Source organism: Ochotona curzoniae, unplaced genomic scaffold (genome assembly GCF_017591425.1).
Source record: "Ochotona curzoniae isolate NIBS_2020 unplaced genomic scaffold, NIBS_Ocur_1.0 scaffold_2476, whole genome shotgun sequence".
NCBI classification, from domain to species: domain Eukaryota; kingdom Metazoa; phylum Chordata; class Mammalia; order Lagomorpha; family Ochotonidae; genus Ochotona; species Ochotona curzoniae.
In genome coordinates, this window is record NW_024467095.1 from 3390093 (window position 1) to 3414680 (window position 24588).

The 24588-nt window shown below is 41.4% G+C and overlaps 2 protein-coding genes across 2 annotated transcripts; both read right to left on the reverse strand.

The window, feature by feature from the left end:
* Positions 1–717: 717 nt before the first annotated feature.
* Positions 718–8590, reverse strand: HYAL4 (hyaluronidase 4). The gene is made up of 3 exons (XM_041002479.1): positions 7608–8590; positions 2578–2667; positions 718–1149 (listed from the first exon to the last, which is right to left on the reverse strand). Exons 1-3 carry the CDS (start codon positions 8559–8561, stop codon positions 748–750), a joined length of 1446 nt encoding a protein of 481 aa, XP_040858413.1. The 5' UTR covers positions 8562–8590; the 3' UTR covers positions 718–747.
* A 4097-nt stretch (positions 8591–12687) lies between these two features.
* LOC121170669 (hyaluronidase-4-like) lies at positions 12688–20469 on the reverse strand. The gene is made up of 3 exons (XM_041001917.1): positions 19549–20469; positions 14484–14573; positions 12688–13101 (listed from the first exon to the last, which is right to left on the reverse strand). Exons 1-3 carry the CDS (start codon positions 20467–20469, stop codon positions 12688–12690), a joined length of 1425 nt encoding a protein of 474 aa, XP_040857851.1.
* Positions 20470–24588: the final 4119 nt, after the last annotated feature.

Below are 24588 nucleotides of genomic sequence, written 5' to 3' on the forward strand. Positions count from 1 at the left end.
AAAATAGATTTACAGAGAGAAGGAGAGACACAGAGAAAAATCTTCTAGCCAGTGGTTTTCTCCCCAAAATGACTGCAACAGCCAGAGTTGAGCCAATCTGAAGCCAGGAATCAGGAGCTTCTTCTGGGTCCCTCACACAGGGACTGTTCCAATCCATCTCTTTGCAATGAGCTGGAAGCAGCTTGCCTTGCCTCAGTGCCTGCCCTCTTGGCAGAAGCTAGAGCAGGACAAGTTCTGCACTGAGGCAGATGAGTGTGGGATGCAGATCCCTGGAGGAAGCCAAGGGCTGAAACAGAAATTCTGCATTTGGTCCTCTTTGGTGGGCCAGTGTACCCAATCATGCCTTGAATGACCTCTTCTATTGAATCGAGAATTATTTAGTAACATATCCTTAAAGAAACTGGTAACTGAAAAAAGTCTTTGAAACCAATAATTTAATGTTCATGTCAGTGTTCACATATGTATATTCATCCAAAGATCAAAACAGGCCAGCTTTAGTTTAAATACAATGTATACATTCCAATAACAAAACAAGGTGCGTTGAGTTGGACTCCTGGATGTGATCTCTAGCCAACATGGCAAAAACTAAAGTAATATGTTTTTGGTTTTGTTTGCATTAAGTGACATGCATGTCTCCTTCTAATACTTCTCAGTGGAATTCACAGGAGAGAGAAAATGTCCTGAGTTTTGTCTTTTTCTTAAGTGATGACTCTGAATGCCACACAATTCCCTTTATACTCAATTATCTCACAAGTGGATGCTCTGATAACCTGCTACAACCAGGAGGAGCAATGCTATCAGTGAGCTGGAACGTGGGGAAACCTCAGGGCAGCCATCAGCTGTCTTCATTTCTCTGCAGTCAGCTCCCTCATAGCCCTGATAACAATGACAGGAGAACTTCTCGGCCATCACCGCCAGGTCTCTATCAGATGCTTTGCCCTTCACAATGAATTCGTCATCCTCAGAGGCCTCTATGTGGAAACTTGCAGGGTTCAAGTGCAGATAATCAGGTGCTTCCCACATCTTCCTTATGCACCTGCCGTTATTCTTGCAGAGGTGAAGGCTGCAAACCTCAGCAGCTCTCGTCACATTGACTATGTAGCTCCCCAAATCAGAGCTCACGTACCGCTTCACTTTTGTACAATTCCCCTAGAAATGTAGAAACAAATGGGTTTCAGTGCTTTTCACAGTACTCAGACAATCGGTTTCTAGACCTACACAACAGCTCTTTGCAGTGGACTGAAACCTTACGTCTGATGGCCTGTTGCTGGTGAACTCAGACTCCTAGGCACTATAACACAAGGATCCCCACATTAGGAAGGAAGGAGACAGGTAGAGTGGACAAAAGATGGAAAGTATGTTGCAGGTGGACCAAGAAGCTGAATTTACAAAAGGGCCCAAGTCAGCAGGTGAGACTGGCTTCCCCCATCACACTCTTTTGTCCTCCATCTAGCTCACAAATCAATGGGTATAAAAGTTAAAGCAACAATTAGGATTTATGCCAGACCTGCTACAGCAGACCACCTCTCAGGTAGAGGATGCCTTTCATGGTTGTGTTAGAATCTGAATCATAGTCCACTGAGTTAGTGTTGAACATCAGTAAGGCTGTGGGTTTTCTTGTCAATTCTGTTCATATTTTACTTGTTCTGGATCTTACACATCCATATACAATTCAAACACAGGCAAGCCAGCAAGAAGAGTTAGATCACTTCTCTCTGTTATTCCTATGACATGTTTTAAATGGAGGCTGCTTGGACCTCTCTTCATGAGTCTCCTGGGACTCGACTTGTGTCTAATCCTCAGAGGTGGTCATAACCATAAAAATGTTCATGAAGAATAATACCAACAGCAGCAAACTGGGCCTACAAGATGCTAAGAATAATATCAGATCATCATGGCCTTGTAATAAATATAATTGAATAAAATGTATTGAGGATACAAGTATCAAATCAAAATATGTGACACTGTAAAGATATAAACTAATGACACAAGGAAACACGGAAGAGATTAATGTGAACTGGGGAAAACTAAGAATATTTCTTGGAGGAAATATCTCAGCTGGGAGAAATGTGAAGAGATACATAAATCTTATTTTAAATGCTTTAATTTTCAGCTGATTTCTCTGTTGAGAAAAAAAAGTAAATTCAATAGGAAGGTTGAAGAGTTACCATCTGTTACCACTTCTCAAACAAGGATAAAATGCATTTAATGCAATGGTTGAGCGTATGGGTTCCAGGGTCGAACTAGCTGTGCTTGATACCAGATCCACTGCTAACTGTTCTGCTGGTTAGATCTCCACTGTTTTCTCATCTGTACATAAGGATTGCCTCTATCTCATTTGACCAGTAAGGGGGCAGATCCAAAGGAAAAACTCTTAGCCATGTAGAAAATATTAAACAGATGCCACTGTTATGATGATTTTCACAAAAAAAGTCATTGACCCATTCTGTGTGTCAGGCATTTATTCTAGAGCTGATGACTGTGGGCCATGAGAGATTTATTAGAACGAGCTGTAGAGGAAAACAAAGCAAGTACTCTAAGCAGCAGATGAAATACACCTCCAACATGCAGACTTACCTCTGATGAAGTGAAGTTCATGTCACCCCAGATAACAATGCCTGCTGCTCCCAAAGCAGCACTTTCTCCTATGGTACTGATCAGGTCTTGCTAGATTGAAGAGAACAGAGTTCATTACTAATTAGACTAGACAATAACCCGCCGGGGATCGGGACTAGAGACGGTGATGTTCTATGGAGCGGGAGTAAGCTCCTGTATTCCACAGACTACCTCCACTCTTACAACAACACAAGTGCTCAATGAATCAATCTTACAAAATCACCCTCTCTAATCACATGCCAATGTATATAAACATGCTTAAGGAAAGGCACATTTTGTCATGCAAGAAATGTTGAAGGCAATTAGCTTGCTTGGAAATAGTCATCAAATGTGTTTAACTGAATTTGATTAGGGGCATCTACCCAGAAACCAACCACGTCTTATGACCCAGAAACAGTTCACGTTTGTTTTTTCTTTCTCCAAATGCAATCCTTTTAGGCAGGATTTTGTGACATGCCTTTATGGAACTTTTCCTTCTTAGAGACTCAGGATAATTTTGTGTTATTTCAGTTCCAAGGTCAGGCCAAAAACCAATGCTAAAAGCTTGCTGATTGGTCTAGGCTATCTATTTAATTCCTGGCCTTCTTGGTGCTAAATTTCAGTGTGTCTCATTTTAACGGGCTTTATTTATGACTCATTTTCTACTGTAAAGGCACTCAGGGTTTTTTTAATATGGCTAAAATAGATGAGAAGATTTCAGGAGAAAACATTTTGATTTTATAATGGTACAAAAGATTTATTTATTATCTGAAAGGCATGGAGAGAAAGGGAGAGTGTGAGATTGTCCTCTGACATACTTCCCAAGAAACCACAATAATCAGATCTGGACCAATCCACAGCCAGGAGCCATGACTTCATCTGAATCTCACATAGGGATGCTGGAGGGCAAAGCACCTGTACTGTCCTCCATCTGGATCTCCCATGGGAAAGTGGAGGGCCAAGTACCTGGTCTATCCTCCATCTGGATCTCCCATGGGGAACTGGAGCGCCAAGCACCTGGACTATCCTACACTGTTTTCACCAAGGTACATTGGCAGGAAGCTAGGTCAGAAGTGCAACAGAGTTGGCCAAAGCACCCAAAGAAAAGAATGCAACAGCCTTTGTGGTAACCTAGGTTCTAAACTTGAAATTGATCTTTCCCCTAATTCTACTTCATAGTCCTGAAACTGTCCATTTTCTAATCAGACCAAAGAGCAAAAAGGAATAAAAAATGCAAAACATCTTAGCAACCTGTGCCACTAGGTATAATTTTGTGAGATTTAAATTTTTTTTTTATAGCTCTTACGTGTCCTTTCTCAGTGTATTATCTCCTGTTTTCTCTGCCTGCCATGGGGCACCTCAACACTGGGTGACACCCATGGGATCTCTTCCATCTGATCAGTGAATGGGGAGAACATAGTGACCATTGGGATAGAAAGGACTCTTTCTAAAAAATAATAAATAAAGTTTAAAATTTTTAAAAGATATTGTATACATTTTACAGCCTGGCTATCAGCTTGAGATCTTGCTGTCAAGTATATTTCTCAATCTGTATTTATCCACTACATCAATAAATATTAATGGCTAAAACTCAAAAAAGAAGAAGAAGTGGAGTAGCCAGGCTTCTACCTTATTGAATTACAGTAATGTTTTCCCACTCTATAGGATACCAAGCATTTGCTTTTTACTCCAAGAATGAATTTCATCAGTTACACGCTAGCAAGGATAATTAAGTGATTGGCAAAATATAAAAACAATATCTTAAACTTGTGCTTGGCCTTAGTATCAACATTCCTCGTCTGATATTTGTATAGTCTTTACAACTAAAGATCGTAAAATTCCAGCTTTTAAAGTCTCTTTTATCTTCCCCTCCATGGGAAATTTTCTGGTGATTTTCAAAAAAGGTAAGAGACTTTGAGCTAACTTTCCATTCAGTTCACATTCATTTCCATGCCCATAATCATAGTGACTGTCGAACAGATCACAAGAAGAAGACATTTTCTGAGATCCAAGGTTCAAAATTTATTTTAAAATGTGAGAGTTTTTAAAAAAATATTTATTTGAAATGTCAGATATACAGAGATTGAGACAGACAAAGAGAGAGATCTTACATCTATTGATTTACTCCCTGAACAACAACAAGAGCTAGAGCTGAGCCCATGGGAAGCCAGGAGCCTCCTCCAGGTCTCGCATGTGGATGTGGGAGCCTACGGACCTGTGCCATCCTCCACTGCTCTCCTAGGCCATAAGAAAGGGAGTTGGATGAAAAGTGGAGCAGCCAGGACACGAACTGGTAACCGTATGGGATGCTAGCACAGCACGTGGAGAATTAGCTTGCTATGTTACCCTGCTGGCCCCAAATTAAAGGATTCTGAAAATTATTAGGAATGTGATAAGCAGGAAAGGAAGAAAATCCGTGCAGCAACTGGGCTGCCAATTCTGCTGCTCTTCGTCCTCTTCATTCCATGACATTGAAACTTCCCTGGATAGAGACAAGACCTCACATGCTGCAGGGGGCAGAACTCCTCAGCAGCCTTCCTTTGAATGAAGGCGTTGTCAAAAGAGCCGGAAGTTCACACCACATTGGTGTTTCCTGTATATAAGCTAGTGATCCGTATGCAGTAAGTGTAGGAGTTACGGAAGTTTGCGGCGGCAGTTACAATATCCGAGGAGATATTAGTTTCTTTCCAATGTGTCCTTTCATGTCATTGTGAGAAGTTTCATTGGAAGTGATGTAAAACGGAAATTTACGGAAGCGGCAGTAGATATTAATGCGAAGTTGTCGCTTGCTTAGTTTACAGTCACTTTGCAAAGAACAGGGCAATTCCTGAGTCCCAGAGCAGAACAACCAGGGAAGTCACAGATGAGGTGCTTCTGAGAGTGGACCCAAGAGCCACAAGAGTGACACCACACGGAAGACAAAAGAAAGGAATGTAGAAACAGTGACACTGAGCCCCCAGGTCCCAGACGGGTACAGAGCTGGTTGGCCTCTATGCATTCATTGTGATTGGATTAAAGTTTGAGAGAGCATTCCACTGCAGCCTGACTCTTACAAAGTGAACATCGGTGAGATCCCCACTATGGGGCGCTGGAGCACCATCAATGTGGGGGCTAAAAGCGGGAACTTGAAAATAGTTTGCCACTCAGAAATGGGGACAGTGGGAGACCTAAACCGTTTTGTTTTGTTTTGTTTTCCTACCCCCAGGAAGAAACCAGAAGTTTTTTCTGAAGCAAAAGTTACCAAAGAAAGATCTTCCAGGTTTACACCGCATGCAACCTGTAATCTAAACTTATCTCTCCACGAAAGAACTTTGTTCCTCTTAGAGTTTCTTGCTTCTTCCAAAAATATAAGCCTTGTCACTAAGGGATTTGCCGAGCAATATCGGAAGGAAGTCCCATAGAAGAAGCTTATATTGCTTTTCAATTCCAGAGTTAAGATCATTCTGTAAATATTTAGGCATCCTTTTGAAGTCTTCCAGGCTGTGCCAATTTCTTATTATGCTGCACTAGTTGCTTTAGCTAAAACTGATTTTTTTTCTGTGTAGTATCAATGTCAGTCAAGGACGGACTTTCTTCTCCCCCGTGCCCATCTTGTGAGTGATTTCAGAGGTTAAGACAGTTGCCCTGCTTTGTGCATCGGCACCTTCCCCTCTGGTGAACACACTGCTCATCAGGTACATTAGATACCTGCTAATCGGGTACAGCCCACACCAAAGTGTTCGCCAAACTTCTTCCTTAGGAAATATAACACTCAGAATGCCTTTGTATTTTAACACATGCTGGTAAGTGGAAAGTTGTAATCATAGGAAAAGATTAGATGATATTAAAGCCTTGGTACCCAGTACTATCTGTATCAGCAATGTGAAGGCCTGAGTAGAAACCTCGAGTCTTCACCGTGTACAAAGTATACATGCAACTACTCAAATTCAAGGACCAAGGACCTAGAGATTTCCATTGAAGAGTGTATACTGGCAAAGGGCAAAGGGCGAAGGGGGAGAAAATCTGGCTCAAAACTCACATAGTTTATTCTTTATTTTCTCCTATTGTGAAAGTTAACTCATGGGCAGCAGGTACACTTAAGCAAAAATAGACAACTAAACTTTGTATGTGTAAGTTTTGACCTGGGCTACATATGATACTCTTGTAATGCCAGCATTAAGTGTAGAAATACAAGTCTTAGTGATGTCCCATTAGTTTTCATTAGAGGCAAGGGAAAGCCAGATGGTTTTCACCTTCTGCCTCATAATTTTAACATTCTCAGGAAGCTGCAGCCAGGAATTGAAGCCCAAGAACTCAGGCCCTCTGACAGAGGAAGAGTCAGACTTAACTGCTAGCCCAAGCACCCAACTGTATTATTATTATTATTATTATTTTAATTCTGCTTCCCATCAACCTTTTGGAGTTTCCTTGGGCAGTTGAGCAGTTTTGTGTATGTGCAAACCGTTATGGTCGCACCATGGTCTGACATCAGGAATTATGAGGTTCTGATGATTTTTTGAGCACTGGTGTCTTCTGCTTTAGACGCCTGTGAAATAGCAGGTGAAGAGGGGTGAAAGTGCTTATAATCTGCAACCCTGCAGAGTCTCTCTGGAAAAACCAGGATTATGCATTTGAAAGAAAATATGGTTTCGCTGGATATTTGAGTTGACACAGGAATGCCATTTTACTTCATTCCACTTCTACATATATGAGCAAACTACTCCATTTGAAAATATCCCCTTGGATTTTCTTCACTGTTCACAATAGCCTTCCACAAGCACCAACTGCACGGTTGTATAATCCAATAGCAGTTGTGGGTATTGCATTTCAACTTCTTCCAACATTACTTTCTTCCTCAAAAGAACAACAATAAAACAATAAAAATTCACTTTGTGTAAATGAAGAGTCTGCACAGATGACTCACTGAGGAAGAATCAAGCTTTTATCTGACAGACCTGGGGATTCTTGAAGAGGCAAATGTCAGAAGTAGGATAGGACAGACATCCGCCACCAATGAGCAAGGAGTTCCTTACCTGAGAAAGAAAAAACAAAGGTTCGTCTCTGTACCCCAGCCTTGTGTAGACAAACACGGGCAGAGAGCACTCCTGGGACGTCATGGCAGAGACCCTCAAGGACTCACGCACCCGAAAGCGCGAGAAGCGTAGAACGTTCTCACTGGCTCCCAGGGATTTCCTGACACCAATGGAAGGATATAAAGCAGCACTGCTATTCCAGAGCCAAGAGAGCTCATTGTTCCTCAAAATTTCCTCTTCTGGGCATGAACCAGTATAGTTTGGAGCATAAATATTATAATTGTGGCAATCAGGATATAAATAGTAGCCCCAAAGGCCCTTGGGTCGGCTCTTGATTCCCAATTTGATGGTTTCTGTCATGAAAGCTTTTGCACTTTTTTCAAAGGTTGCTTTTGCTAAATATTCTGTATCAGCAGCTGATACATTCTTTTGCATATCAGAAATAAGCTTTCTTGACTTCTGTCTATAGACATCTTTCATGTTCCAATTCCGGGCCCACTGTGGTCGCCAATGTTCCCAGTCTATCACAGCAAGTCCACTGAAGTCTTTGGCAGGGATGTAATAGTTGATGTCCTGATGTGCTTTTTCCAGATGCACTTGCAAACTTATATTCTGAGGGAGGCCTCCATTGACAGGAAAGCCCTCTGATGTATACCATGGATAATATCCCAATCTGTTGACATAAAATATAGTGACATTCTGTCCCCTGGCCTTGGCCAGTGGGCTTCCAGTGACCTGAAACATTTTCAAATTTAGTTTCAAATTGTATTTCATCAGACATTGATCAGTTGGAGCATTCCAAGCTGCAATAAAAGGTTTCCTTTGGTAAATTGGAAGCCGGGCAGGTTTTAGGGAAGAGATCGACTTCAGAATGAAAAGCATGAACAACCATGATGTGAGATGTATTGGCTGCACCATGCAAAGCTTTAGTTGTCCTTCAGATAACAGTTTCATCGTAAGAGAAAACTCCCGTTTTATCTTCTGTTGTAACGGAAGACCTGTGGAAAGATTTGATTTTCCATTAGGTATTATTTTGAGGAAAAGAAAAAAAGATTTACATACTGAATGATATTATCATATATTTATATTTCGAAGTACATTTCAGTTAAATGTCTTAAATGGATCTTAAAATAAATTGAGAAATACAGTAAGTGTAATAAATAAGCTTAAGTTTAGGGACAAAGACATTCAGTTTCGCACTCAGGGAACACCAGATCCCACGTCCAGGACACGGGGTCTTTGCTTCAAAGAGCTCATGAGCAAACAGATGTAACGTGATATTCATGATCACGTTGGAAAGTCCGTCAGCCTTCAGACATGACCTTCAAGGGCTTTCGAAGCATTGTTCTCATTTAATCTTTTAATAACTGTTTGAAGCTCAATGTCAAAAACATTACTTTTCCTTTGAAACTTAAAATTTCTTGCAGCCAAGATCAACCAACAGTCATCTTGGGAAAGCACACAAAGCCTTAAGACCACATTTTGAAGAAAATGTTCCCTCTGTCAACCTGTTTTTAACTAAGTTCCTTAAAATAACACAAAGTTGATTCAAATCTTCAGCTTTCTAATTAAAGCTTTTGAGTTGCGAAGCGATCCAGTGATCTGTGGAATGTGACTTCTTCAATGTCTGTAGCCAAGATTATAACCTAAAGCATTCTCTTCTCTCAAAATATGACCCAAATCATGAACTAGGTGAGTTGGGATATTAGACAAGTTCACCAAATAGAAACTGGGGGTGTGAAAGCCAACCTTAGCACTGATGGCTCATATTTAAGCAGCAGAGTGATCCAACTTCAGATTCAGGTGCAAGATTGGAGTAGGACAAACATTAGAAAATCTAGTGGGCCTGGCCAGATCTCATGGTCCTGGCCCACCAATTGGCTTAACTTCAAATTTTCCCGCAGTTTTCACAGGTATGGCTTGGAAGATAGGATTTACCTGGCCTTGTAAAGGACACCTTTATCTCTGCACAGACATGTATACTTTGGCAAGAGAAGAAATCTGAGCAAGATGAAATGTGCAAGCCTATGAAACTGTGTCACACAATGCAATGTAATAAATATATATATAAAAAGATGAAATGTGCAGGGATTGACTCCAAGCAGTTTGAAGAAAAGAACAATTCATTATAGAAACAGAGCAGCAGAAATTCCTATCAGAATTAGTAAATTCTCAAAACCTTTCACCTAGAAATTCAGCTTCTGTGTTACTCATTGCAGCACAGCTTACAATTACCGAGTCTGGAGTCGCAAGTGTCTCTTTAAGAGGCAGTATAAATAACAGATGGGTCACACTATATGTAGCTGTAATGGAGAGTGAAGTTGACTACTTTTGATATGGACATTCTCCAGACATTACAAAATATATATGTATGTAAGCATATATATACACACACACATATACATATGCTTCACTTTTTAGAAAGTAAGACATATAAAGCTTTTATACTTTCATTTTTCTAGGTTAGGTACACATACACTGCTACCATATATATATCAGAATATGGAATGGTCGCATTGCTTGCTTCTAGGGAGAACCAGGTGACCAAGTGAGAGAAGTGACCAAGGGTTGAAAGTAAGGAAGTAAGTTTTGGCTGGGGTTTTGTACTATGCTGCAAGGTAGCTAACAGGACTCACTGATTTAATTAGGAGTTTGTAAAGATCCTTGAAAGCACATAAGCAGATGCAAATTGATTCCGATTATAACAGAGGGTCACATAGGAGTTGAATACTTTTTAACGAAGATTTTTTTTTTAAATGTTACTGAAGGAAAGCGTATGCTTTTCTGCTATTTGGCAAGAGAGATCCCTTTTCAGGAGATAAAAAGGACTTAGTATTTTCATTGAACACAGAGATTGAAATAAGGCTCCACTCTGACACGCAAGAACTGAGAGCTAATTACAGGTTAATTAATTAGCTGTGGCAAAGAAAAACTAACAGTGGTTAATGGTTTAGTAGGGATTCAGTAGGAATGCTAATGATAGGGCTGAAGGACTTGATTAGCCTATTTATGCACCACAAAATGCAATCCACAATACCACTTATTGCAAGTGAGAAAATGTGCTGTAGAACAATAGGCCTGTGATTGTAAACAAGACAAGACTCTGCTTATGTCAGATAAAAATATTGGAGGAAATGCACGTGAAAAAGATGGGTTTGCTGGTTGCTCTTTATTTGTTGGGGTGCTCAACCAAATTTTAAATAATTCACCTTTTCAATTTTATGTTTTCTTGAATCTTCCTACACAGTCCAATGCAATTATATTTCACTCAATTATATCTTTTTAATAGAATGTAACCTCTGAGCTAATTTTTTATTCTCTGATTTTATGGAATAGTTCTTTTATGCTTCTTCACAATTTCCTTTCGCAAATCCTTTCTCAAATCTGAACACTCTGTTCAAATTCTGCCCAACTGCCCTGCTGTGTTTACAACACAAAATAAATAAATCTAAACACAATATGAAAAAAGCCACTTATGGAACAATAGACAAAACCTCACACCCTGAAGTCGTTACCACCCCGGCAGAGACATTTTCATTGTTCTTCTTACTCAATTTTGAAACTCCACTGCTTTCACTTACCTTTCTAAGTAAGCCAAGATGCACATTTGATTTCTTGAAGATAAGACTGGTAATATTTTATTTAAATATTTTTTTAAAAATCTATTTAGTTTTTACATTCATTTGAAAAACAGACTTCCAGAAATAAAGAGAAGACACAGGGAAAGGATATTCTGTCCCCAAATGGTTACAAGAACCTGGGTTGGGCAGGCCTGCGTCAGGAGCCTGGGGCTCTAGCCAGAGCTCCCACTGGGCAGCAGGGACCTAAGAGCCTGAGGCTGTAGCCAGAGCTCCCACTGGGCAGCAGGGACCTAAGAGCCTGGGGCTGTAGCCAGAGCTCCCACTGGGCAGCAGGGACCTAAGAGCCTGGGGCTGTAGCCAGAGCTCCCACTGAGCAGCAGGGACCTAAGAGCCTGGGGCTGTAGCCAGAGCTCCCACTGGGCAGCAGGGAGCTAAGAGCCTGGGGCTGTAGCCAGAGCTCCCACTGGGCAGCAGGGACCTAAGCAGCCAGGCTAGCTTCCGTTGCTTATTGACCCAGGAACATAAAAACTGCTGGATCAGAGGTGGTACTCCTGTGGGATGCCAGTGTGACAGGCGGAAGCGCAACATGCAGGGAGTACATACTGATGTTGTTCAATTTGAGTATTGGGTTATGATAATCCAACATACTGCAAAACGCTGTTTCCAGAGAAACTGTGCCCAAAGTGGCGCAATTAAGCAGACCTTGGGCAGCCATTAAAGGAAGAATCATTTAAAAACATAAATTTATGACAATACAAGTTGAAATTTTACCAATACATGTCAATGCCAAATGTACTTCTTTTGTTGTTCCATAAAATCAAGCTCATGCTTTGAAAGGTGTTGCCTTTGAAAAGTAGAGTAAGTTAGGCTTAACAAAACATATTCTAATAAATGTAAGTCAGTTTTTCTCTGAAAAAATAGATTTCTAAAACCAATCTTCACAATGTTTTAAATAGAGAGAGAGAGAGAGAAAAAAAAAAAGCACAGTTACCTTTGTTGTTTTCTGCTGGTCCTTTGGTGACCTGTGGCAAAGCAGAGGTTGAGCTTCAAAGGATGCCCCATCTGCTCAAAGAAACATGTCATTACAGATGTGACTCAGGCCTCCACGGTAACCTGGAAGCTTGCATTAAACCTCTTTAAAACTGGACTCAGCCTCTCTTTAAAAAAGCATCTTGGTATAAATGACCATTGCTTTCTGAAAATACCCAGTCTGAATTCACAGACTTAACGAGAAAGGAAAAGAACTTTGATTGAGACTGTTCTTGGAAAATAGGGAGGTAAAAAGAACTGTATATTTAAAGTGTCCAAATTAAAGAGAAAAGGGGGCTTTGTGAAGCACAACATATTTTATTTTAAACATAAATCTTCTTAATGATAATGGAATTAGTGGCTAATAGAAGAACATTAGTTACAATTCGATGGGGGGGGGGGGGGCTTCAAGTTAAATGAAGAGTCAACATTTTATACTCGTCCGGGAACAATTAACATGGTAGTAGGGATTAGAGGAAATGCAGTGGAATCACAGGTAAAGTCATGCAGAGAAAAGTTGGTAAACTGAAGGGTGTGATGGACGCTGTGTTCTTCCTTTTTGAGAGATCTGAAGTGGGCTGCTGATGGCAAGACTCCCCGTGCCAGCCATGATAGCAGTGGCACACAAATCCATTCTTCATGGCTGTCGTCGCCTTCAGCTTACTGCTTTCAGAAAGGGTGAACCTGAGGCTCTTACTGATGACGTACTTCCTGCGGCTGCTTTCCGGCATGTGCAGGTAGGAGGAGGACTCGGGTGTTTTGCGGACACATCTCCCATGACTGTTGCATAGAGTCTCACTGCAGAACTGGGCAGCAGACGTCACGTTAACCGCGTAATGGCCCAAGGGCCCTTGAACAGACTGCTTCACAGATAAGCAGGTCTCCTGTGGAGGAAATGGCACTCTCAGAATGCAATGTCATGATCCTGACATTAACGCCTCGAGTTCTGCATTTGGCAAGATCAGCGAGGATAAGAATTTCAGAAATAGTATCCACTTAATTGAGGGACTGAGCCTTTAAAAGGTCGAATGAGCGATAAACTTAAGAAGACTATTTTTTTTAAACACACAGATAACAAAACCAGAAATGAACAAATAGGACTATGTCAAGCTAAAGAAAGCTGCAAAATAATAGGCATAATCACGATAATGAGAAAGGAATATTTAGAGTGGCAAAAAATTAATAGGCCATTTATTTGATAAAACATTAATATCCAAAATGTTTAAGCAACTCCTGCCACCCAATAGCAAAATAAGAATGGCAAGCAACTTGAACAAATATTACTCGGAAGAAGGCATGAAAATAACCAAAAACAGGTGAAGAAATTCTTAGCATCATTATTATGTTTCCTTGAATGACATCAAGAAAATGTCAATCAAACTACAGAGTTCATCACCTCACACTTGTTATGATAACTATTATTTACAAAACAAAAGGAAAGGTGCTGATGAGCGTCTAAGGAAAATGAAATAGTTGTACCATGTTAGTGAGAATGTAAAATGGTGCCACAGCTATAAAAAAAATATTATATGTTGGGCCCAGTATGATAGACTAGTGGCCAAAAGTCCTTGCCTTGCACGTGCTGGGATCTCATATGGGTGCTGGTTCTAATCCCAGCAGCCCTGCTTCCCATCCAGCTCCCTGCTAGTAGTCTAGGAAAGCAGTCAAAGATGGCCCAAAGCCTTGGGACTCTGCACCTGCTTGGGAGACCTGGAAGTAGCTCCTGGCTTCTAGCTTCAGATTGGTTCAGCTCTGACCGTTGTGACCCCTTGGGGAGTGAATCAACAGACAGAAGATCTCTGTCTCTCCTTCTCTCTGTATGTCTACTTTTCCAATAAAAAAATAAATCTTAAACAAACAAACAAAAAAAAACACTGTGTGTTGTGGGGTAGGCATCTCATTTAGGGTCACTGAAGCCAGTTCTCCACCAACACCCAGGTGTTCCTCCTGCCTCCCTCCGCTTTCTTTTCTAAGCTGAGATTCAGAGGTTAAGTAACTTGCCCCAAATTACACTCTTACAATGGATAGTCTCAGTCTCTCACTTAGGACTGTCTGACGGGAAGGACTGCGCTGTTCCCATCCTCCTCTAAGCACAGACGCTGGTACAGAGCAGGTGATCACAAAGTGTCCGTCCCTTTAGTCTTTGAGCTTCACTAATGCTAAGTGAGCAAATAATATGCAACCATTTGCCCCTGTTGTGAAAATTTTTAAAAATTCCAAAGCAATATCCGAGAGGTATTCTGGATGCAGAGAAAGCATGACTTACCTTCGAGACAGTGTACTCATCTCCTCCCCACAGGATTACTCCTGCCGCCCCTAAGGCAGCACTTTCGCCAATCGTATGCACTAGGTCTTCCTAGAAAACAGAAATGTCAGACGTGGCTTCCATCCAAGCAAACTTAGAGATGGATAATTCAGTAATAAAACTTAGAGACCTGCATGTTGCGTGGCTTGCGTTGCCCTTATCCCTGTTCAGCATGCTTTGACTTCTGGCTGCTCCGCTTCTGACTCAGCTCCTTGTTAAGCAGCTGGTAAACAACCGAACATGTCCCAAGCTCTTGGACTGCTGCTACCATATGGGGAATAGAGTTCCAGGCTCGTGGCTTCAGCTTTTCTTTTTTTAATTCACTACTTGCCAGTGCTTTGAAAATCCATGCAAAGTATACTGATGTCTTTTACCATTATTACCTGTAATAATTCCTACTAATTCTCCAGATTCTTTAGAACCCACTTCTTTTTTTTTTCAAAGATTTATTTATTTTTGTCTGAAAGTCAGATATACAGAGAGGAGGAGAGAGAGAGTATCTTCCATCTGATGATTCACTCCCCAAGTGGCCGCAAGGGCCAGAGCTGAGCTGATTCAAAGCCAGGAGCCTGAAGCCTCTTACAGGTCTCCCATGCGGGTGCAGGAACCCAAGGCTTTGAGCCATCCTTGATTGCTTTCCCAGGCCACAAGCAGGGAGCTGGATGGGAAGCAGGGATTAGAACCAGCATGCATATGGGATCCTGGAGTGTTCAAGATGAGGACTTTAGTCACTAGGCTACTGCACTGGACCCTTAGCTTCAGCTTGACCTCATCCCAGGCTCAGGAGCCATTTGGGGAATGAAGCTATGAAAACTCTCAATCTCTCTCTCTCTCTCTCTCTCTCTCTCTCTCTCTGTCCTTTTCTTTCTCTCCCCCTCCCTCTCCCTGTAATTCTGCCTTTCAAATAAATAAAGTCTTTAGAAAATCATAACACTCAACCCATGAACTTAAAAGGGTATTAGTAATGTTATCATTGTTTCTAAAACAGGGAACTATAGCAAAATATAGAAAAGTGATTATTTTCCTTGGATTTTTCAATTATTTGATAATGCAGTGTTCCAGGCAATGTTGCTATAAATAACAGACTCTGGGTCCTGTTCTTAAAGATGTGCTTTAACGTGATGGCTTGGGCAGACATATGAGCAAGAAATTGCAGGATCATAACTTCCATATTAGCATTGCTCACATGGCATATATTGGATAGAAATACTAAATAGTGCATGGAAAGGAATGTGGGAAGGCTTCTTTGAACAGGTTAGATTGCAAGAGGGTCCCTAGGAATGACAGGAAGCTTGCTGGGGAGAGCAGACTTGCATGTTCACAAAGAAGAATAAATCAGAGGTTTATCTGAAGACAAGAACGCCAGCCCTCCAGATCACAGCTCCTTGTGGAAAAGGACACAGAATTCAAGTAGTATGTGAACCTCTGTATGTAAGTCAATACCTAAGTTTCAAAAATGCTATTTTAAAGAATTGTAACTTGGCCATTACACACTTTAGTACTAGAAAGGCACAAATTTGCATCTTTGAAAGATAATTTTACATGCTGTGTAAAACACGCACTGGGGTTTAGGTCAGGATAATCAAGACAAGGACACCAGTCAGGAGATGATGACCATTATTCAGTAAGAAATGATAGAGCTGCAACAAAGGCCATGCCAGTCCTTGTGTAACACGGGAGACAGCTGAACAGTTACTTGGAAAATAAGATGGAAAAGTCAGGAAGAGCTAGGGAGTACCTAAGCAACCTTCAAGTTGAGAAGCTACATAGATTATAACTCACCAAGAATCTGAGAAGGTGGCGTTTCATATCATAGACCAAGAGTCAAGAAATGGGAGAGAGATGGAACATAGAGGGGATATCCAACGGGGCAACCTGCCTTCTTTCCCCACCTACAAAGTCTGGAGAGTCACAGGTCCAGGGCAGAAATGTGGCACTCAAAACCAGTGGTGAGTAAATGACCAGGCAACAGCAACGCTTCCCTTAATGGTAGCAAGGTTCCACTACGGTAAGTTTTCCCTGAACTGAAGTGCTTGAAACCTGGAGTGCTTCAGATTTGGGATTTTGAAAAATTCTGAAATACTTGCATGTATGAAATGAGATGTCTTGATGACAGAATGCAAGCCTGAATGTAAAATCCCTTCATGTTTCATTCGCACCTTGCCCGCAGCTGGTTTGACTGTGACCCTAACACACGAGGCCAAGTTTGTGCTGTCACAACGGAGCTCACAGTGTCAGACTTTTAGGTTTTTCAGATTAGGGATAATACATGAGTTCTGCAATTTTTTTTTTAATGTAACATAGTAACAAAGAAAGTCATTCTTACATTATATTGATTGGTGTCCCATGCCATACTCACAAATCAAGTTTTTACCTCAATTAGGACTCTTCTAAAGACAAGACCAAGCAGAGTGGTAAAGAAAACTTAGAACTGAAAAGTGATGGCACTTAGACAAAAGATGCGAAATCTACACTCTGTTAATATATGAAACACAACAGGAAACCATCAAAACATTTCAGAATGAAATCCAATTAACTCTGTGAATAAACTTCCTAATGATTCCTGAAGTACAGTTCCAAGATACCTTAGCTCATTGTTTCATCAGAATGTAGCGGTGCGTGACAGAAGAGCTCGAACAAGGCTTTCATGAAACTGTCTCCTTCTCTCATTGTCTTTTCCAAATGAACTATCTGACCAAATATAGTTATCATTTTTTTTTCACTATGATTTTTAATAACATATGATTCCTAACACTTTTTAGGCACTCAGTAAATAGTTTGTTAAGATTTATTTTATTTATTTGAAAGACAGGCTGACCTAGAAGAAAGCAGAAACAAAGAAAACAGACCTTCCCTCTGCTGATAGGCGCCCCAAAGGGTCACATTGATCAGGGCTGGGCCAGGCCACTCCAGAAGCTCACAACATCTGGGGATCCCATGTTGGGTTTTGGGAAACAAATAGTCAATCATTTCCTGCTACTCTCCCAGGCCACCGTATCAGGAACTTGGTCAGAAGTAATTGAGACTCAAGTTGGTGTTGCAATATGGGATGCTGTGTGGAGGTGGCAGCTTAACCCACTATGCCATAATACCGCAATAAATATTTTTATGATTAAATGTAATCTCATCTTTTTCCAAATGCTCTTTGAGAAAATGACACTCTTTGAGAGATTTGTCACTTGAGAAATACCACAGCAAAAGATAGGATTGATGTTTTAAAACTCCCAAAGCCCTGGATTATTAAAGGATTTTGTTTATTCTATGACAGAGCAGAAGATAGAACTAGGAGTATGAAGTTTTCCAGGGACAATGTAGATGCAAAACACTCAAAAATGTTCTATACATTTCTATTGCTTAATGGCAGTTTTCCTTCTTACGTAGGCCCAGGTCAGAAAAGATTCAAGGCAATGTGAGAGGGGCGTCTGAGATTCCTCAACTCTCCATAACACTGTAGTTGTTCTCTTCCTCAATTTGTTGCATGAACATCCATAATAATAAGTCAAATCTAAACAACAGCATTTAGGTCTATTGATTTTATTTTGTAAATGGCTTTTGCACTTAAATATCCTTGTTTCAAACATAAATGGTCCAAGAAAGTGAGATTATTAATCATGTAGCCAACAGGCCTGCCTCTTTATTAGAAAATCGCTAGCGTTCAGCTGTGGATGGAGAGTTGGGGATCATCTTCCCTATCTAACTGCACCCATCGCACGCCCTCGGTGACAATCTGACTCCCAGTTTCTGCACATTTTTCAACTCCCAAGCAACATCTCCACATCTCTGCACTTCCTAAGTGTGTTGAGTATAAAGATTATCTATTTGTTTTATAAAAACCACTTTCACTGGCTCAGTAATAACCACTTGATGGCATCATGGGCACTTAAAGGCAAAATCAACACTTCCTTTTTTAAAAAGCAGTGAAACTAAACATAGAAATGCAATATGATAGGGACTGGCAAGATGACGGCGCACGGGAGCCTTCTGTCTACAGTGCTGGCACCCCATGTAGGCACTGCTGGTGTCCAGCTGCTCCACTCTGATCTGGCTCCCTACTACAGTCCTGGGAAAGCAGCAGAAGATGGCTTAAGTGCAACCTGGAGACCCAGAAGAAGCTCCTGACTCCAAGCTTCAGATTGGCCTAGCTACCTGCGGGGTAAATCTGGGGGCAAACCATTGCAGCTACCTGGGGGTAAACGAGGGGACTAGAAGTTTATCCTCTGTCTCTCCCTTTCTCTATATAACTCTGATTTTCAAGTAAACAAATATTTTTAAGAATTCTACATAATAAAAAATATGATTCCTTAGCGATTTCACCCTAAGTTCTAAGTTTCTGAATGGAAACATGCTCTATGCTATTTTTTATTCTTTTTATTTTTTTTTAAGAAAAAAAGAATTTTGTGTTTCAACTCTTTTTGTTTATTTATTTATTTGGGAAGCAGAGGTGGAGAGAGATCCTCCCCTCTCTGGTTTAATCCGCACATGGATCCCAGTGAGCCACGCCAAAGCTGAGAGCCAGCAGTTTCATCCAGGTCTTCCACGCAGGTGCAGAGCCCGAGCATGTGAACCATCCCCCACAGCTTTTCTAGGCACGTTAGCAGGAAGCTGGAACAGAATGAGAGCAGCCGGGACAGGAACCGGTGCCCAACACAGAACGCCGACCCGGTTATCCCCTGTGGGCCACAGCGCTGGACCATGGCTGTGCGCCTTCCTGTTTAGAAGCTCATTCTGGAACCTCTCCTTGGTTAAAGTTAATCTGTTAACATTAATCACCTAAAGATGAACAATTTTCCTGCAGGAAACTCTTGTGAAATTTAAGCTAGAAAAAAAAAATGAATCGAAACCTGTTGGTGTATGCCTATCCACCCATGACGCTGTACAGAACCAGGCTATATAGACCTCTAATACTGGAATAACGTTCTGTAACTAAGAGAAAATACATATTACTCAACATTTCCGTCTAGACAGTTACGTACGATTCTACTAAATGCCATTTCTCTTTTAGGTGTCAGGCTGTGCCTTTTCTTACCTGAGACAGGGTTTCAATGCTACGTAAATAAAACGGCCTGGAAAAGACAAACACGGGCAGGACGTAGTCCCGTGTAGTCAGAGCTGCAACCCTCATGGCTTCTCTAACTCGATAATGGACAAATTTCAAAGCATTTGCACTCGACTTCAGCATTTTGTCCAAATATATGGAAGGAAAAAGGGCGGTGCTCCTTTCCCACAGCCACAGGAGCTGATCGTTGCGGAGTAGCTCGCCGTCTGGGCAGTTGCCTGTGTAGTTCTCTGAATTTACCCTGTAATCGTAATTGTAGCAATCGGGATAGAGATAGAAGCCCCATAAACGTTTGGGTCTCATTTCTCTAGCCAGGGTGAGAGTCGTATTCATCAAATTCCTTCCAGCACTCTCAAATTCCAGTTGGGCAATTCTAGCCATTTCTGTTTCTGACCAGTTAGGATGACGGTCTCTCGCAAAGGCTAAGGAGTGTTCCTTGTAGATTATTCTGTTGCCCCAGTTTCTCTCCCACTGGGGTTTCCAGCTTTCCCAGTCAATAACCACAAGCCCTTCCGATCTCCACCACAGAACCTTCTCTGTAATGTCATCAGCAGCTTTCCTAAGGTGTCTCGGGAGGCTCATGTTCTGTGGTATCCCCCCGTTAAAGGGCTCTCCATCTCGAGAGAAGTAAGGGTAATAGCCCAACTCGTTTGGGTAGAATATGGTGATTGTTGATCCACTTTGAGTCTCTGAAGGATTGGATAAAATGTTAAACACCTTGAGGTCCATATTCACGTTGAAAGCATCTCTGCAATAGATGGTTGGAGCAGCCCAGAAGATGTTGAAAGGCTGGTTCTCAATCACAGGGTGCATTGCTGGCTTGAGGTCTGGCAGTGTGTCCACAGATAATAACAGCAACACCCCCAATCCTGTCAACCACGGGTTACTCATGTCGTGCAGGTGTCAGCATTGCAAACAACTTCCTTAAAAACAAAAAGGATGAAAATTAGGCCTGCTGGAGTCCTGTCACTTAGAAGTACACAGGAACAGGTCAGATCTTTTAAAAACACTTTGAGATTTATTAATACAGCCCAGCTCTTGCCACTGTGGCCATTATGGGAGTGAACCAGCAGATGGAAGTCTCTCACTCTGTCTCTTCTTCTCTTAGCTTTTCTTAAAAAAAAAAAGATTTATTATTATTATTTTATTATTTTTGGAAATTCAGATATACAGAGAGGACTAGAGACAGAAAGGAAGATCTTCCATCTGATGACTCACTCCCCAAGGAGCTGCAATGGCCGATCTTAGCCAATCTGAAGCCAGGAGCGAGGTGCTTCTCCCAGGTCTCCCACGCGGGTGCAGAGTCCTAAGGCTTTGGGCTGTTCTCGACTGTTTTCCCAGGCCACAAGCAGGGAGCTGGAAGGGAAGTGGGGCTGCTGGGACTAGAACTGGTGCTCATATGGGATCCTGGCACATGTAAGGAATGGACTTTAGCCACTAAGCTACTGCACTGGGCCCTTCTCTCTGCCAAATCTTTAAAAAAAAAAAAAAAAAAGAGCAGTCAATATTTGAATAGGTGCCCACATGGGATGCCAGCATCACTAAACCTGCTATGCCACAACACTGGCCCCTTCATTTGGTCACTGTTTTTATCTCTTTCATAAATTCAGGCTGAACTTTGGTCTTCTTAATTTCTACTTACTGAACTCTTCAGTGAATCATGAGGCCTTTGACTATCACGTAAATTAAAAATGTTATCTCAAAAAGGAAAGAATTAAAATGAAGAAAGGAAGGAAGAGAGAGAAAAGGAAAAAGGACAGGAAAGATAAAAAGAACAGGAAAGAGGAGGGGGGAAAAAGGGAGGAAAAATGGGAGAAGAAAATATTAATGTTTTCTTAGAATTTTATATATTAAAGTAGCAAAGCAGTTCCCCTTGAAAGTAGAAAAGGCTGAAACAGAAAGCAGGAAGCAATGTCAATTACCTTGAGTTGATTACAGATTTTTCACACCTGTATTTCTCAGACATGTCAACAAACCTACAATCCAATTTGTTCTTTCGTTCCACAGTTTTCCTGTAAAGAAACAAGACTGAATTCCAGCAGTTAAATCCCAACAGTGACTTGGCTCTTTCATGCCTTCTCCCTAGTCAGTTGGGGAAAAAAACTGCCAAAGAATCTTGCCAGGATGTAAGAACTCTGTAGTCAGTACGATCTCATCCTGAAACCGATGTGATCGAACTTACAAAGCTGTTTCATTATGTCCTTTGTATAAACAAGTAAGAGAACCGGAATCTTCTCTGACACAGTTCAACTCGGTCTTGTTAACGAGGTGTGCATTGCGCAGTTTCTGTTGTCTTCACATGGCAAGCACAGGAAAAGGCATGCACTCTCGCAGTAGAAGCCCACAAGAGCAAGCCCTAGGCTTTCTACACTGCACGGTCAACTTTCTAGTCAACAAACGTGAGTGCTAATTTACTGCTTGCACTAAACCGACTCCCTGTGAAATTTGTACTTAGCTCCAGGTAAGTCTCCGTGTCGCCGAAGAAGGTTCCACACACCTGATCCTTCTCGGGCCAGGAGATCTAATGTCTGTTTCCCCGCTAAAATAACAGAAGTAAACCTTCCTCTTCATTGTGTCCACTGTGGGGAGGAATGCAAGGGTCCCCCCTCCCCACAAATATCAAACTTTATATTCCTCCTACCCTGATGGTACATGTGGACTCGGACAGCCCTGTGTAAGCATGGGTTCCACACTTATAAATCCAACCAAGTGCAGATAAAAAATACTTGAGGAAAGTAAATGGGTCTGTAACTGAATGGGTAAGACTTTTCTTGTCATTATTCATCTATTTACGTAGCATTTTCATTTTGGTGTTTAAGCAATCTAGAAATGATGATAATGGTACTGGAGGATTGTATAGGCTGCATCTAAACACCGCACCATTTGGGATAATGTATGTGAACATCTACAGAATCTGGTATCTCAGGGGCACCTGTAGCCCATCCCCTCGGTATCCCAAGGACTGACTAGTACACCTAGTAAGCTGTGCCTTCCACGGAAAAGAAAAACTGGTTGAAAAGCACATCACAGGAAACTTTGCAGAAATAAAGTGACTTAAATACAAAATATTGCACTTTTGTAAAATCCAGCAACAAATTTCCTTTTCCAGAAGATTTTGATTATATTTTCTGGATATATAGACATTATTATATATAGAGAGAATATATATATGGGTATATAGAAAAAATATTTTTGATTTTATTGTAATCTCAAGTATATATTGCATTTTATTTTCTGATATTAATGTATTTAAAAGGCAGAGTGACAGAAAGATCAGGAAAGACAAAGACAAGAGAGACATTGACCATCTACTGGTTTATTTACACCCCAGATGTGTGCCAAGCCAGGGGTCTGGACCAGGTATAATGCAGGACCCCAGCACTGCACCCAGGTCTTCCACGCAAATGTCAGAGCCCAGGCAGTTAGACCATCTCCCACTGCTTTCCCGCGTGCATTGAAATGGAAAAGGAATGGCTCAAAGTGGCAGTTTGCTATATGATGCTGACAGCACAGGTGGTGGCTAGCCCTCTGAGCCACAGCACTGGCTATCAGAGTTGCATCTTATAACAAACTTTCACTAAGCTACAAAATCATGCAGTGTGAGTAATATAAAGCTTATAATTAGTTATTTTCACACAATATCTATTGATATTTTACTTACGTTTCCAATCACAGTGTCAGGTTAGATTGACAGTTTTCCATTCATAGCGTATATAAACCCATATGTATTCGTGCACACAATTACAAACATAGCCTTGATTTTCTGTTCAACGATTAGGAGTATCTGATGTGTTTTGGTGAATCAGGTCAAGGGAAGACTTGTTGAGAGAACATAATTCTGCATGTTGCAAAAATCGTACGCATCCAAATGTAAAATACAAGAATTATATAGCTCCTAGAAATTTCCAGAATACTTTGGGGAAGGGAATGATAGTGATTCTTTGCATACAACACCAAAGAAACAGCCTACAAAGTAAACAGTTGTCAAGGTAGCCTTCGTTAAAGGAATATTTTTTTACTCTGTGAAAGCGACTGGCAAGAGTATGAAGACAAGCCACACACTGGAAGAAAATATTTGCAAAAGAAGTATCTAATGAAGAACTGAAACTAAAATAAACAAACGCATTTAACACATGACCGTAGGAAAATGAACAGGCCAAGGGCTTACATGGGTGTTACCAAGGCAGTGACGTGGATTCCTGCTAAGGGTAAGGAACATGGTCAACAACAGAACTTTTGGGCAGTGGAAATGAAAATAACAGTAACACATCTCTACATCCTGCTTTAAAGCCCAAAGTCCAGAACTATTCCAGCGTTAGCTGCTAATCAGCACGTCCAGCATGTATTACCCAACCAAATAACATTCTGGAAACCACCCCCCCACCCCCCAAAATACAGACAGTATTTGATCACTGGAGGCCAAGGGTTCAAGGGAGAGAAAGATGGAAAGGCAGAATAGAGAGGATTTGAGTCAGTAGAACTATAACGCATCGAGCGCATAGGACACATAGGTTCCTATGGAACTGGAGCTGCCGGTCTCCACGCAAAGATCACAGCGTGACCGCGTCGCCTCGCCGTCTGGCCCATCCTGCCTCTTGTTCAAACATCTTCCAGCTCCATTTAAGAGAGAGCTGTGGCACAGGAAAAAGAGCTTGATCATAACCACCTTACTGACCTTCCAACTCTTCCACAAACTGAAAGAAGCAGCGAGCTTCCCAGCTGTGGCCCGGCCCTGCGGTAGCGCCTTCTTTCCCAAGGTTACTTGTAGGCACAGGATGAACATTCCCCTCTTTTTCAGACAGCTTTACTTCTTGTAGGTAGACTAGAACATTGCGATATGTTTTATGATTTTGAAAAGCAAAGTGACAGACAAAGTGTAAAACAAAGAGAGAGGAGAGATTCCCCATCTTGTGGTTCAGTCAGCAAATGCCCATAGCATCTCCCTCTGGCCCAGGCTGAAAACAGGGACTCCGTCCCAGCAGCCTAGCTGGGCGCCCAAAGCCCTCGTCC